Source organism: Typopeltis vanoorti, chromosome 13, assembly GCF_054136105.1.
Source record: "Typopeltis vanoorti isolate ZY-2024b chromosome 13, IOZ_Tvanoo_1.0, whole genome shotgun sequence".
In the NCBI taxonomy this organism is placed as follows: domain Eukaryota; kingdom Metazoa; phylum Arthropoda; class Arachnida; order Uropygi; family Thelyphonidae; genus Typopeltis; species Typopeltis vanoorti.
In genome coordinates, this window is record NC_143561.1 from 2,836,760 (window position 1) to 2,852,946 (window position 16,187).

The 16,187-nt window shown below is 37.0% G+C and overlaps 1 protein-coding gene across 1 annotated transcript in view; it reads left to right on the plus strand.

Annotated features, from left to right (window-relative positions):
* zda (peptidyl-prolyl cis-trans isomerase zonda) overlaps positions 1–16,187 on the plus strand; it is a 308,048-nt gene that overhangs the window by 53,022 nt on the left and 238,839 nt on the right. Inside the window, exon 4 of the mRNA XM_090402905.1 lies at positions 8,682–8,769. Coding sequence (XP_090259031.1) covers positions 8,682–8,769 — 88 coding nt within the window. The remainder of the gene's footprint in view (positions 1–8,681; positions 8,770–16,187) is intronic.

Here is a 16,187-nt window from a genome sequence, read left to right on the forward strand (position 1 = left end):
ACAAAATGTGTATAGTGGGATGCAGGAACTTGAAAACTGTGTTGTGGAGTGAAAATGAAGCTACACCCTCTATCAAGCAGATGGACGGGTGTAGCAGATGTCCGATGACTGTCTCTTACTACTGTTTGTAGCCCTAACCATGAAATTTGAAGGTGGCTGTGTGATGGTATGGTTTTGTTTTTCATGGTTTGGCCTCTGACCTCTGTTTCTGGTGCCACGAACATTGAACTCCGAAGTATCTGAACATTCTGGTACAATGCAGTGCTTCCTGCTTTGTGGTGTTTTATTGAACTGAACATTGTCTCTTTTAGCAAGACATGAACTTAGACTCATAAGGCTGCTGTTGTAACTGCATGGTTTGTGGATATGAACATCACCACCCTTGACTGGCTTCCACAGAGTCCTTATCTCAATTCTACTGAACATCTGTGGGATGAAATGGAGCTTTAGGTGAGGTCTAATGATGTCCACTTTACAACAGTCTAGGATCTCATTAAATTCCTACAGGAAGAATGAACTAAAACTCCCATTATTGAAAGTTTATTTTTCATTTGGTTAGACCATAATAAATTTAGTTTAATCCTTTATCCAAGTGTGAGCAAACAAAGTTTGTGCCTGAAAATATCTTCAGGACTGAGGTAAGGTAGTACAACACCAGGCAACTCGCAGCAAAGGTGGATCAAGCTCTCAACTCCTTGTCTCCCATAATGCACAGCACACCTCCTTGCGGACATGTATACTGCTATTTATTAGGGGGGGGGGAGGCACTACCCATACCAGTTTCAACCTTTATTGAGGTCTCGTCAGTGGGAGCCAGGCCCAGATTGGAGATACTAAGGCAGAAGCAATAGGAGAGGTCATCCTTACCTATAGGAGTTGCCAAAAGGTGTGCCACCTTATTATTAAATTACTCTGGATTTAGAAAAAGATGTTGAAAGTTTATTTTTCATGTGGTTAGACTATAATAAATTTAGTTTAATCCTTTATCCAAGTGTGAGCAAACAAAGTTTGCGCCTGAAAATATCTTCAGGGCTGAGGTAAGGTAGTACAACACTGGGAAACTCACAGCAAAGGTGGGCTGGCTCCCACTGACGAGACCTCAATAAAGGTTGAAACCGGTATATGGGTAGTGCCCCCCCCCCCACTTAATGCATAGCAGTATACATGTTTGCAAGGAGATGTGCTGTGCATTATGGGAGATACTGAGACAAGGAGTTGAGAGCTTAATCCACCTTTGCTGCGAGTTGGCTGGTGTTGAACTACCTTACCTCAGTCCTGAAGATATTTTCAGGCGTAAACTTTGCTTACTCACACTTGGATAAAGGATTAAACTAAATTTATTATAGTCTAACCAAGTGAAAAATAAACTTTCAACATCTTTCTCTGAATCCAGAGTAATTTAATAATAAGGTGGCACACCTTTTGGCAATTCCTATAGGTAAGGATGACCTCTCCTATTGCTTCTGCTTTAGTATCTGCACTCTAGGCCTGGCTCCCAGTGACAAGACCTCAACAAAGGTAGAAACTGGTATGGGTAGTGCCCCCCCCCCCCCAATGCATAGCAGTATACATGTTCGCAAGGAGATGTGCTGTGCATTATGGGAGATACTGAGACAAGGAGTTGATAGCTTGATCCACCTTTGCTGCGAGTTGCACGGTGTTGTACTACCTTACCGCAGTCCTGAAGATATTTTCAGGCACAAACTTTGTTTGCTCACACTTGGATAAAGGATTAAACTAAATTTATTATAAAACTCCCATTAATCGCTATTATATGCTTGTGGAAAGTATGTCCTGTAGGATTGCTGCAGTTATCACAGTGAAAGGAGATCACACATCTTATTAAAGTATCTGCCATGGCTGTTTGCCGCTTCCTATGTTTTCTGTTTCCAGATAGTGTATATATTGCTCTGCATTATGGGAACAGGCTCCATCCAGATCAGTTCTTTATTGAGGTCTTACCAGTAAAAGCTAGGCCTATGGAAGTAGTTAAATCAGTGCAAAAATCATATTCTCTGGTATACAGTTAGCGAAATGGTGTTTTATGATGTTATTAAAATCTGGATTATAGATACTTAGAGAAAGTTTTTTTTGCTTGCTTACAAAGTAAATTACACCAGAAAAATTATATCCTTTTTTTAATCCTTTACCTTATTATGAGTACACAAAACATCTTCACGAATAGGTTACTTAAAAATGGAGATGGCTTGTCCATAATTCTTGTGTAAAATTTCTTCACTAGAATTTTCTTTATATCCAAGTAAAAAAATTTCTACCACTATTTCTAACCCAGAGTATTTTAATAATATGTAATGATACATCATTTTTTGTTTGTATAGAAAATATGATTACTGCATTGGTTTAGTTAATCATCTCTGGGTCTAGTTCTCACTGAGACCTCAGTAAATGTGAAACTGTTCTGGGTAGTGACTCATAAGTGTGTGCTGTGCATACTAAGTGATTTGATTTGAAATCATCTGACTCCATATACCAGTAATGTAATCATGATGATGCCATATGGAAACTTCTCTTTGCTTAGTTTTTCATCCTTTTGTTTATCAGTGCTCTCAACAAGCTCCAACCAAGTTTAGACTATTGCATCAGAAAACCAAAACAAGAGACCAGAAACATCAGACTGCAATTACAGTACCAACCTTCTTAATATTTAGTCAGCTGCAAACATGCATTTGGGAAAATATTACCCTTCTATATCTAGAAGGGTTTGAAAGGATTGTTAGGATCTCCAGAACCAGGATATCGAATCTCTATTCTATAACCATTCTTGCAGAAGAATGAGGTCTTACCTTTTGTTTATCAGTTTATCAGTGCTCTAAACAAGCTCCAACCAAGTTTAGACTATTGCATCAGAAAACCAAAACAAGAGACCAGAAACATCAGACTGCAATTACAGTACCAACCTTCTTAATATTTAGTCAGCTGCAAACATGCATTTGGGAAAATATTACCCTTCTATATCCAGAAGGGTTTGAAAGGATTGTTAGGATCTCCAGAACCAGGATATCGAATCTCTATTCTATAACCATTCTTGCAGAAGCAAAACACACACATTCAGAGCAGCTCCTTTGTGAAGCATCTATCACCGGAATACCAATGACAATTATCCCTTACAAAACTAAACTAATTTGAGTGGTATCTCCTCGATGTTCCTGTTGAAGAGATCTGCTCTGAAATGAAAGACCAAGGAATGAGAATATTCATACTTAGGAATGGTCACCTGGTTCTCATCAAGAATATCATTCTTACTTTTGACATATCTAAACCAAATGTTTGTGAAAGCAGGATATCAGAGGTGTCCAAATGGGCTCTACATCCCAAACCCTTGTCATTCCTTTATGTTAGAAGTATGGTCATTCTCAAACTGCCTTTCATCGCTCTGTCATCTGTATCTGATATGGCTGTAAAGATCATGAGAACAAAGATGGAAGAGCAACATTGAAATGTCCTATTTGTAATGGAGATCAGCTAGCATACTCTGGGGTGTGCCAGTGTTTGAAAGATGAAAAGGAGATCCAAAAAATAAAAACAAAGCAAGGCATTCCCTATCAGGAGATGAATTAGAAATATACCACAAATATAACATCTAGTGGTAAACTCTCCTATACTAAGAAGGGAACTGTAAAGAAAGTGTTAGTAGGGATGTTAACTCGTCGGTCCCACCTTCTCATAATTTCAACGTCCACTTGATTTGCTTGCTGTCTCTTTATAGTGCATAAAAGAGAAAAGTTGATATGAGCTTATTCCTGAGGACATGCCAGAAATGGTCTCGCTACATAAGAACCCACTAATTAACAAAATAATGGCATGTGCACCACCAAGGATAAAAAACGTCTCCAGATCCATTAATAGCTGGGATGGATACCTCTGTTTCCCCACAAGAAGATAAAACAGGCAATATATCTAGTGTCCTAGAGGGAGTTTGATATCTTCGATATCTAGCTGATGAAGTAGAAATGATGGGCATTGGCCATCCACTTTCTCCAACAATGAACTATTTATCAACAATAAATTACACAGTAACCACAGTAATTAACTTTAATGAAATGAAAGTATAGATATTTCTTACTGAAAATAACATTACATCATCAGTACGGAGAAACAAGCAAATCAAAGTAATGCGAATAAAAGATACATATAGCAGTCGGCGGTTTACCAACTAGAAACTGTTGGTGCATTTGACTGCTGTATGCTTGTATTCCTGTTTCTTTGATTTGCTTGTTTCTATGTACTGATGATGTACTGTTATTTTCGGTTCGAAATATCTGTACTTTCATTAAAGTTAATTACTGTGATTATTATATAATTTATTGTTTAAAAAAATCCAAGGTCAGTGAAAACAAAACATCATTATATTGGAAGCCAGATGATACCACAAAAAAGAAATAATGAAAACCTTCCTGAAGTGCAAATTGGATTCCATCAAAATATCTATGACATCAAGGCTTTCTTGCAGAAGAACAAATCTACTTTTATCTGCAGGAAACATACTTGAAGCCAAGCATTACAAAATTGATCTGGCAGGCATTACAAAATGTAGCTGTTAGCTGTCATTCATGAAGACCAACACAAGGGATGTACTACCCATGGAGGAGTTGCTATCATTGTGGGCAGCAAATCTCACTTAATGCAAATGTAGAGGTGGTTGCCATCTACCTCTCAGTTGGATTTTTTATAACAGCATGCTACATCACTCGTGTCATGCTACAGATATCATCTCCTTTACTTTTAATGATCAATAGAAATTGACAAAACACTCTATGGGATAATGTCCAAATAACATCAGAGAAAGAATTGTTGAGTATTCTTAATAACCACAACAACCTCTCCCTCTTAAACACAGGAAGCAATGCATACTTACCCAAACATTCACTGCCATCAACTTAACAGTCTGCTTGTCCTCCCTTTACCCACTCTTTTAAGTGAAAATAAGTCACCAAAATTAAAGTCCATTGTCTCTTATTCATATTAAAATTTAAATCTGTAGGCTTATTACTTTTAAAAAATCACAGCACTCTGGTTTTGAAACAAGCACTTACACTGCAATACGAACTTGCAAAGAAAGTATTCAGTATTACTAGCTTTGAGAACCGGATACAGACTACCTTGATCTTCAATTTCAGTGGAAAAATTTTCTTTATACTTCCTTGCTGATTGGTCACTAACATTTGCAACACAGATGTTATTTCTTTCAGTGTTGAGAACAGAGAATACACTGCCCATTGTTGTAATCGGCTTGCAAGCAATTTTTATGACCAGTCATAAACAGCGGTATTCCCTTTCCCGAATGTTGAAAGATTTCAATGTGTGAAAATTAATGATTGTTCATGAATACTTCCATGTTTAAAAATACACGGCCTGGTAAAAATATCACGGAACGCTTATTCACTTTCTGCAGAACACAGTTTGGGAAACCATGGTGTAGATCATGATGATGGTAGCTGCAGTTCATTGTAGTTGGTGGATTGAGTGGTAGAGATGGAGATTTGTAGAGTAGGTACCCTCCCTCGATGAGCAATCATGCATCAAACATAATCGATGCATGATTGCTGAAACGCAGGGAGATTTTTTTTTTCCCAAAACATCAGCAACATCTTATTCCCAAGAGTTCCTTGCTCGAAAACATAAAGTAGAAAACCAACAAATTATGTTCTTTTTAAGTGACACAGAAGACTACAACAGGCTTACAAAACAAAAAAATGAAAGTTGCTTTGCTTAAAAGTTGCCCAACTACTGTTGGACCAGATAGTTATGAGATGATCATCTGTTATGAATTGCCAAGGATCAGCCACTACACATGTTCAAAAGAATTTTCTGTGAGAACATGTTTTGGATACCCTTGCAGTAGATGATTATCCAGAAAAATCATCCTCAATGAACTATTGATCAATTGTTCTGATCAGATTATTGTTTAAGATTTTCGAAAAAATGGTTAACTTTCATCTTTTATGATTTCTGGAGAGAAACAAATGCTAAGCCATCTGTGATAATTATGTTATCACAGTGTAATAATTGCGACTGTGATAACATGACCAACTGTGATAATTACACTTGGATCCGTCGAAACTTTTATAGTTTCTGTATTCGGCATGAACTCTTGTAGTTTCTCTGTTCGGCTTTGAAATAATGTTGGATTCAATATCCACTTAATTTGAATAATTTTGCATCGCTCAAGTGAAGCCTTTTGGCTCTCTTTTTCAGTAATTCTTGGTGCCTTTTGTGATGTGACACCTTTTTTAGCAACTCATGTGGTAAAGTATAAGTTCTGCATCACTTCAACATCTAGCTGGTTTGGCTCCCACTGACGAGACCTCAAAAAAGGTCGAGACCGGTCTGGTAGTGACCCCCCCCCCCCCATAATGTATAACATCATACATGTCCACTAGGAGATGTGTTGCATTCTGGGCAATACTAAGGCTAGATCGGAACTTACTCCACCTTTACTATGAGTTGCCCCTGTCATGAAAGGTTTGCTTACTCTTGGATCCGCCAAAACTTTTATAGTTTCTATATTCGGCATGAAACTTGTAGTTTCTCTATTCGACTTTGAACTAATGTTGGATTCAGTATCCACTTAATTTGAATAATTTTGCATCGCTGAAGTGAAACCTTTTGGCTCTCTTTTTTAGTGATAATGAAGTTTTGCCTGCTTACTAATAGGATCACAATAAGGCTCAAAATAAATTATCACTATGCAGTAAGTTAAGTTATCAAATCACTGTAATACTTATGCTTCCAGTTATAGCTGATAAATAGAGTGGTTCATTGTCAGTAGCTTGTAGTAAGTAGATGCTTATGAATGTAATTTCATATGAAAACTTTTTTTTTGCTCTGTCTTGGTTATATGTAGATTGACACAGGGATTTGCTATGTAGATTTCATGAAAATAATGCCTAGCACTGAGGAATGCGATTAAATGTGACTATAATGTAACTAGTGATATGCAGGTGATGAGAAAGCAATGCAGAGTCAAGCAGATGTTCTGACCTTACAAGAGGACTTAAATAGATTGCATGAATGGGCAGGTAAGTGGAACTGTCAGTTTAATGTTGCAGAGTGTAAGGTTTTGAGATTTGGTAAGCAACGATAGGATGCAAAGTTTACTCTTGGTGAGGAAACTTTGAAGGAAGTAGAGGAGATGAGAAATCTAGGAGTGATGGTGGACAAGGACCTGAAATTCAGGGGCCACATTGCACAAGTGGCCCAAGATGCATAAAGAAGTCACATTGGGTAATGACAATGATGCAGAGGAACCTGACATCCTCTCTATTTTGGATGTCAGGTTCCTCCGCATCATTGACCTCATACAATGGCATCATTGTATAAGGCCTTGATCAGGCTTCATATGGATTACTCTGCACAGATTTGGTAGCTGGTGTTTTCATGGTGATGAGAATGTGTTGGAAAGGGTCCACAGAAGATTCACAAAGGTGGTCAGTGGTCTTAGGAATGTGGAGTATGAGGACAGATTGAAAGAATGTAAGTTGCAGAGCCTTGTGAATAGAAGGAAGAGGGAGGATATGATTGAGACATATAAGCTAGTCAGAGATTGTTATCAGGTTGACATGGAAGAGATTTTTTCATAGAATGGGAGAGGGGGCATAGAACAAGAGGCCATTGCTGGAACTGTATGAGGAAGGTGTGAGCAGAGGAATGAGGAGCAGATTCTTTGCATAGAGAGTGGTTGGTGAGTATAATGCATTGCCGGAATGTATTGTGAATGTAGACACATTGAATCAATTTAAAACATGGTTGGATGACCATTGTGTGCAATAGTGTGTACCTCCCACAATGAGTTTCTTACTCCATGGAAGTCAGATGTTAATAATAATAATGCTTCTGTTATTTCATCTTTGTTTATGAGAATCACAGATACAGTATAAGATACCACAGACAACACAAAATACATCACCTGAAGTCCTAGAAAGTACATCATATATGAATGCTTGTCAGTAACCTTGGCTGTTGTGCAGGAAGCCTTAATATTACACTTTTCTGTATCTTGGAGAACTTCACACATTCCATATTTATTTGAGTTAGGATTTGCATCCAGAATAGACTGCAGATACAATAATACTAAGAAGTGTCTTCTGTTTAAATTTGCTATGTTGAAATTTTTCACTCATTGATCATATGTTCAATGGAGGAGCCCTGAACAAACACAATGAGTTGTGTTTGCTCAGGGCTCTTGAATCATTTAAACAAGGATAAAAATCCTTGTCTCTAGCTAGGAAATGCTTTTCCTAGAAGAAGTTCATTTTGATTTTATAATTAGTGATAACACATTCACATAGAGCTATTGAAGTTCACTAAAATCAGTTTGTATTATTAATGATTCAAATTGTGATAATCTTTAAAGGTACCTGTGTCATAACGATCAAACAGCAATAAAAACATGATAACCATAATAATAAATTTGAATGAAATGCACAGTTTCATTAAATTTCAGTATATTTCATTCTGAAAGTAATAGCACATAATCAGTGTGTGTATGTGGAGACAACAAGCAATTCAAAGAATATGAATACAATGTAAATATAACAAAATTTCGGTACAAAATATCTGTTTTTCATTAAAGTTTATTACTATGGTTATATTTTTGTTGTTCATTAATAATATTGTGATATATATTATTACTAAATTTATAAACCAATTTTGTACACTAGGTCTTGATCTGGCAGTGGCATTAATGGAAAAAGGAGAACAATCAGAAGTAATTATTCCTTCAAGACTAGCCTATGGAACACTTGGAAAGTATGTAAACTTTAATAAGAATTTTGGAATTCAAGTTGTGTGTTATATGATACATTGATTTCTCAAGGCAAAAAGTATTGCACGTCAGTTACTGTTTTGCTTTGTTGTTAATAGATGGATCACTTAAGTGACTACTATAATTTATTTGCACGTTAATTTTTTTATCAGGGTATATTATTTGTTGGAAATGCTTACGTTAATATTTATTAATATCAATATAATTTGTTGTTTTAAGTTAATATTATTATCATTACTGAAAGGGCACCTCTATGGAGTCTGAAGACTCCATAATCATTGAGAGACCCAAACTATCTACACAAAATATTATACCTCCTTCAACTCAGTCATTGACTCTTGCAAATCATTCTACTCATTTGCTCCAACCAAGTGTAAAACACTTTGTTTTAGATCACTTGCTAAGCAAGTGATCTAAAATAAAAGATGTGACAAAGGTAATAGAGAAACAGAAAAGAAAAGAGATTGTAATGCATTGTAGGTGCAAATAACTTAAGTAGTGATTGAAAAGTATGAGAGTGGATGTGAAATAATTGCTTGAAAAGCAAGAAACAACAGTGAGAGTGAGAGAATTTACTATCATAACCCTCATATCTCAGTTATTACTGAGATATGAAGGTTATGATAGTAAATAATTCAATGCACAAGCTATTTAGAAGAAATGATTGCGAGTTTTTGAATGCATGGAGTGAGTTTGATGGCAGAATAGATTTGTATAAAAGGATTGGCCTGTTCTTGAATGGATTTGGCATCAGGAACTCAGACAAATTATTTATCGGATTTGAGACCTAATGTTAGCATGTAAAGAAAATTGGTTCACATTTGGAGGAATGCTGAGAATCTGTATGCTAGTTCAGCGAAGGCATGTAAACATAACACAAATGCCAATAAGCATATATATGAATCTGGAAGACCTGCACCTCTGGGTGCAAAGTTTTTTAGTGTGTCTGGAGACAGTGAAGAGAAAGCAGCTAAGAGCAAACCAAATGTAAGCATATGTAAAAGCCAGGAGGTTACTTATGTCTGTACACAAATGCCAGGAACAAGGAGATTAAGTTTGTTGCTTTGGTGAATATGTTTCACCAAAGCAACTTATCAGGTTTCCCTAATGCTTAAGATTATTTGCATTAGTGAAACCTGGCATTCTGAGTCAGATGTAACTGGAATTGAGTGTGAAGGGTATAATATTTTTAGGTAGGACAGAAGAGATAGGAGAGGAGGAGGAGGATAGTATCAATGATATAAAATGATTTTAAGTGTGGTTAGAGTAGAAATGGATGAAAACAATAATAATAATGTGTCATGTAGCAGTGAATTTCAAGCTATCTGGTTTGGAGTGTGGAGGCTAGAAGGATGAAATGTAGGCAGTTCCCACTTTGAGATTTTGCTTTATGAGTTTGAGTTCTTTTTTTTTTCCTTCTTTTCTTAATATTAGTTTCAACAAAATTGAAAATATAAACATTAATTGCAATAAATGTGCAAACATTAATAAATATGGTATTTCAAACCATCTGTAAAGTATGCTTTGTAAGCTTTGTTTGTAAGGATCTGCTTCCATTAAATCGACAATTTAATGGAAGCTGATCCTTTCAGTGACGAATCAACGACAAGGTTCTATCGGTGATATGGAAAAGCTACTTGCATCATGGATGGAGGACCTGAACCAAAAGCACAAACTCCTTAGTACTAGGACATAACCGCTAAGGCACTAAGTCTTTGAATTATAGAAATTATAGAAATTATTATTGAAATACGTGGTTTAAATTCTCCTTCATTCTTATGGGTTTTCTCTTCTACCCAGTCACTGTTTGGATAATTTAAGTCGCCCATAAAGATTACTCATTTAGTACCTAGTAAGGTGGTGTGGTGATGCATTTCAAATGGACCACCAGGTCTGTAACAACATCCCACCATACACAAGTAGTTCCCAACTTTACGAGTTAATTTGTTCCTAATGCATGCTTGTAAAGCAGGAATTTATTTCTCATAGACATAATGTTAAGGACAGGAGTTATTTTCTATACAGGGAAGTTTGGCCATTGTAAATTATGTTGCATGAAAATCATTGTCATTCTGACTGCATGTTTGTTCATGATCTCATATTTTGTATTCAGTGATAATCTTTTTTACTTTTTCTTTTTATTAACATCACTCTCCATAGTATTACTTTGTGGCACCTGAATAGTATTAATAGAGATAAATTTGAAATAAGGGGGGGGGGGGAATATATATATATATGTGATGTCTCGACTTACGTTCATTTGAAGATGTCCGTGATCCCATAAGAGAATAAATAACATTTTCAGCTATACTTTCGAACAAGACACAAACGAGTGTGAAGTCAAAAGTTTCTATTTAGCAACAACGCATCATGCACAGTGACAACAGCACATTCAGCGTCAAGTTCAGTTGACAATTGGCACTTACCTTCAACAGTTCCTTTGTTGATTTTGTGTTTGAGAAAAGGGTTACTTGTGTGTTTATCGTTAAATATATTGTGATATTTTGTGCAACATGGCCTCCTACACATCCATCAAAAAACCTAGTTGAAGAATCACAGAAAAAGAGGTGAGGAATTGGTCTTGAAACGAAGTTGCAAGTTATAAAGCAACATGAAGTTGGTAAGCCCTTCAATGTGATCACACATGACTTTGGATGGTCTCATTCTACAGTGACGACCATTTTGTAAAATAAGGATAAAATTGTAGAAGAGGATGTGAAAGGATCTGCTTCCATTAAATCGACAATTTAATGGAAGCAGATCCTTTCAGTGACGAATCAACGACAAGGTTCTATCGGTGATATGGAAAAGCTACTTGCATCATGGATGGAGGACCTGAACTAAAAGCACAAACTCCTTAGTACTAGGACATAACCGCTAAGGCACCAAGTCTTTTCAACATGTTGAAGGAGAAAGATTATGACTATGAATTCATCCCTTCTTCCAGTTGGTTCATGAGAATCAAGCAGCATTTTGTGCTGCATAATGTGAAAATGTATGGTGAATTTGCAAGTGCCGATGAGAAGGCTGCCAAGGTGTTTGTGGAGAAATTGGATAAAATTATTATTGTGGAGGAAAATTATTTGCCGCAGCAAATATTAATATGGATGAGACCTCCTTGTTTTGGAAAAGAATGTCCGAGCGGACATTCATCCATCTGCTGAAATCTATGCCTAGTTTCAAAGCTCTGAAAGACCATATTATGATTCTGTTGGGATTAATGTGGCTGGTTATAAACTGAAACCATTTATGATATGGCACAGTGAGAATCCATGAGTCTTTGAAAACACTAGGAAGCATACTCTTCCAGTTCATTATCGGAGCAATAAGAAGTCATGGATGACTCAAAAATTGTTTAAGGGTGCCTTAATCAGCTGTTATGAGAGTGAAATGGAAAGCTATTGTGTGAAAGAAAATGTAGAATTTAAAATTTTAATTTTAGATAATGCTCCAGGTCATCCAACTTACATCAGTGATCTTCACCCCGAGATCAAGGTCATGTTTCTCCCTCCAAACACTACTTCATTGATCCAACTGATGGATCAGCAGGTTCTTTCAGTATTTAAGGCTTTATTATCTTATGGAAACCATTTTCACAAGTCTCTACCACTGAAGGAAATTATCAGACTCTTGTGCAGTTCTGCAAAGCATTCAATATTTATCATGCTATTAAAAATATTGCTGTGGTTTGGGACGAAACCTCTGTGTGTGAGTGGTATATGGAAAAAGACATTAAAAAGGGTCTTGCAGAAATTCTCTGCAGTTATCGATGTTCTCAAAATTACTGAAGACATGAATCCCAATGTTGAATGCTACTTATTAGTAGCGTTCTCCTGTTTTATAGCAGCAGTAACACACAGTACAGTTTAAAAGATTTAAAAATTAAAATGACATTATACTCATTAAGGTTACATCCCTAATCCCTATAGTTCTGTTGATTTAATGTATCGACACATCCAACCGACTTGCATCCCGCCGGATGAAACGGAACTCCGATGTAAATCGAGGTATGATTGTGCACGTGTGTGTGTGTGTGTGTGTGTGTGTGTGTGTGTGTGTGTGTGTGTGTGTAGTAACAAACACTGTTTTTAACATCGAAGTAATTGCTTTGTCATGTGAGTTAATGAGATGTCCTCATCTAGCTGAACAAGTGCACCACACATCAAGGAATGTTGTATTTTCAGGGAGGATAGAAAGAACAGGATGGAGGAAAAGGGTATCATGAATAATAATTGAGTAATTGCAATCAGTAAAAGTTATTCACCATAAAGTTGAGAGAGGAAGACCATTTGAAGTAAATAAGATTCAGTAGAACATAAAATGTAGTTACTAAAATAGAGAGCCAAAATGCTTTGTTTCAGTGATGCAAAATTACATAAAGTGGATATTAGATCCAGCATTATTTCAAAGCTGACAGAGACACAATCTATGGTGACAAAGATTGGAGAGAGGGAAGAACTGGAGGAACTTGATGGAATTTACCCAGAAGAAGCTCATGCAGGATATCATGAGATAATTATATGAAACAGCATGTGATGAAAAGCACCCAGTATTTGAATTGAATCTTTTGCTCTTTTAAGGTTTCTGCCTGTCTCTGAAGAAAACCAACCAATTCAAAATAGCTGTCAGGCCAATGAAACCTTATCAAAATGGACTAGTAAAAGGTGAATATATAGATGCTTGGGTAGTGCCTATATCTTTTAAGTAGTCCACACTAAAGCAACTTGGAATGTCCTCATGCAAGCACTCTGGTCAACTTACAAAACTTTCATAGTTTCTATATTTGGCTTTGAAATGTTGGATCTAATATCCACTTTGCTTATGTAATGATATGTAGTGTTTTGCTGCTGCTGTGGGTCATTGAGAGAAAAAAGATATATGGATGATATGCATTGTCAAATTACCTCACTGAGAGGATCAAGTAATTATATTACATGAGGAATTGGAGAGAGAGGGAAGACCACATTGTCTCAATTTGGGTAGCCCCAAGCTACCTCCTAAGTTTATCATTGAATTTACCCTCATTCAATTAAATAAATATCTTGTAGAACATCTGTATACATATACTGATGGTCTATGACATTGGAAAGTATACTGATTGCATTATCATATCACTCTTCTCAGAAATTAGGTATTATTAAAACACTAGGACATCATGCACACATCTTATATTCTACTGATTCTCTTTTGAACAATGAATTGTTCAGAGTGACATTCATCTCCAATGGTTACAGCACTAAATTAATCAGTAAAATAATAATTATGGCTGTTAACCAAGTTCTCACCCAGAAGAAGCTTTTAGAATTTCGATTATGTATGTTAACGATGTAAGAGACTCACAAGACTACTTTGCATCATTAACCTTGAAGTTTATAGGATTCCATGTTCATGTACCTTTCTTATTATGAGCAGACTGTCGCCCTGCACAGATTTGCTTAGAAGAACGTCAAGATTGTTCTCTTCTCCATGACTGGGTAATAGGTTAGGTTTGGCCAGCCAGCCATGCTATATGAGTAAGGTGTCCTCGTTACCTCCAGTTGGTGAAAGCGATCATGTGGTATTGACTTGGGAGGTTGCAAAATCTGTGGATTTTTCTATTAAGAAGGGGTATGCACGGAACTACAGGTTAGGCAATTATAACAAGCTTCGGAGTGAGCTTGCAGCCATCCCATGGCAAAACATATTGCAAGGGAAAGATGTTAGCAGTGCTTGGGATAAAATCAGCGGGTATCTGAGGAAAGCAATATCAGATTGTGTCCCTATGGTCAGGAGGTCAAACAAGGCAGGCATTAGATGGATGAGCAGTAGTATCAAGCTTGAACTGCAAAAAAAGAAAATGTTATGGAGAATTTACAAGGAGAAGGGCGATCAGGACACCCATGAGCAGTACAAGGCTCAAGCTAGGAAGGTTACCAGCTTAGTAAGAAAAGCTAAATCAGATTATGAGAAGACCTTAGCCAAAGAGATCAAGGGTAATCCCAAAGAGTTCTTCCGCTATGTGGCAAGTAAGAGGAAGAATGACTTCGGAAGGATAACCTTAGTGGGTGCTGATGGTATTGAGGTGACAAAATCAGATGTAATAGTCGAGTTACTGAGTGATCACTTCTCAAAAGTCTATCACCCAAGTGAGGATATCTCTATACCTATAGCAATACCTAATGTGAGAATTGAAGCTAAAGAATCAGAGGTATTAAATATATTGCAAAACTTAAATGCAAACACTGCGGTAGGTTTAGATGGAATATCAGCTCGGGTGTTGCGTGAATGTGCAAATGAATTGTCAACCCCTCTTACCTGGATATTTAATTTAAGTTTGAACTCTGGTATGGTCCCTAGGGAGTGGAAGTTAGGCAAAGTGGTTCCTTTGCATAAGGGTGGCTCTAAAACTGCGGTATTGAATTACAGACCAATCACCATCTCAGGAGTAGTGGTAAAAGTATTGGAAAAGTTGGTTAAAGACAAAATTCAAGAATGGGTGGATCAGGATATGATACTCTATAGAGGCCAACATGGTTTTGTTAAAGGTAGATCCTGCCTTAGCAATCTATTAACTATTCATAATAGAATAACATCCGAGTTGGACAAAGGAACTGGCTACACAGTGGTACTTCTGGATTTTGCTAAGGCTTTTGACAGGATACCCCATAGAACACTGTTACGCAAATTGGAGCAGATGGGAATGGATATTAAATTGGTGATATGGATAGGAGAATGGCTCAGGGAGAGATACCATAAGGTGGTGTATGGAGGAGCCGAGTCCAGAATGAGGCAGGTGACCAGTGGTGTACCTCAGGGCTCTGTGCTTGGGCCAATGTTGTTTAATTTGTATATAAATGATATAGGAAACGGCTTAAAGGGAGATATTCAGTTGTTTGCTGATGATGCAAAGTTGTGTAGTGCAATAAAAAATCAAGCTGATGTTGAAAGTTTGCAGGAGGATTTAAATAAGCTGGTAAAATGGGCAAAAGAAAATGGATGTCAGTTCAATGTGGAAAAGTGTAAAGTCATGCATTTTGGGATTAAAAGATTACCAGCTGTGTACTACATCGATGGAAAGGTACTCCAAGAGATTGATGAGGCTAGGGACTTAGGGGTATTGGTAGATAGGGAGATGAAGTTCAGAGGACACATTGCTAAGGTGTCCAAGATTGCACATAGGATTACTTGGTTGTTGAGGAACACACTGACATCCAGAGATAAAGAGGTTATTATTCCCCTTTATAAAGCATTGATACTTCCACATTTGGATTACTGTGCTCAGGTCTGGTCACCTGGATTCCTTGGAGATGAGGAGGCTGTGGAGAGGGTTCAGAGAAGAGTGACCAAGTTGGTGAGTGATATAAAAAATGCTCCCTACATTGATAGATTGAGAGCTTGTGGATTGCAGAGATTGGTTGATAGG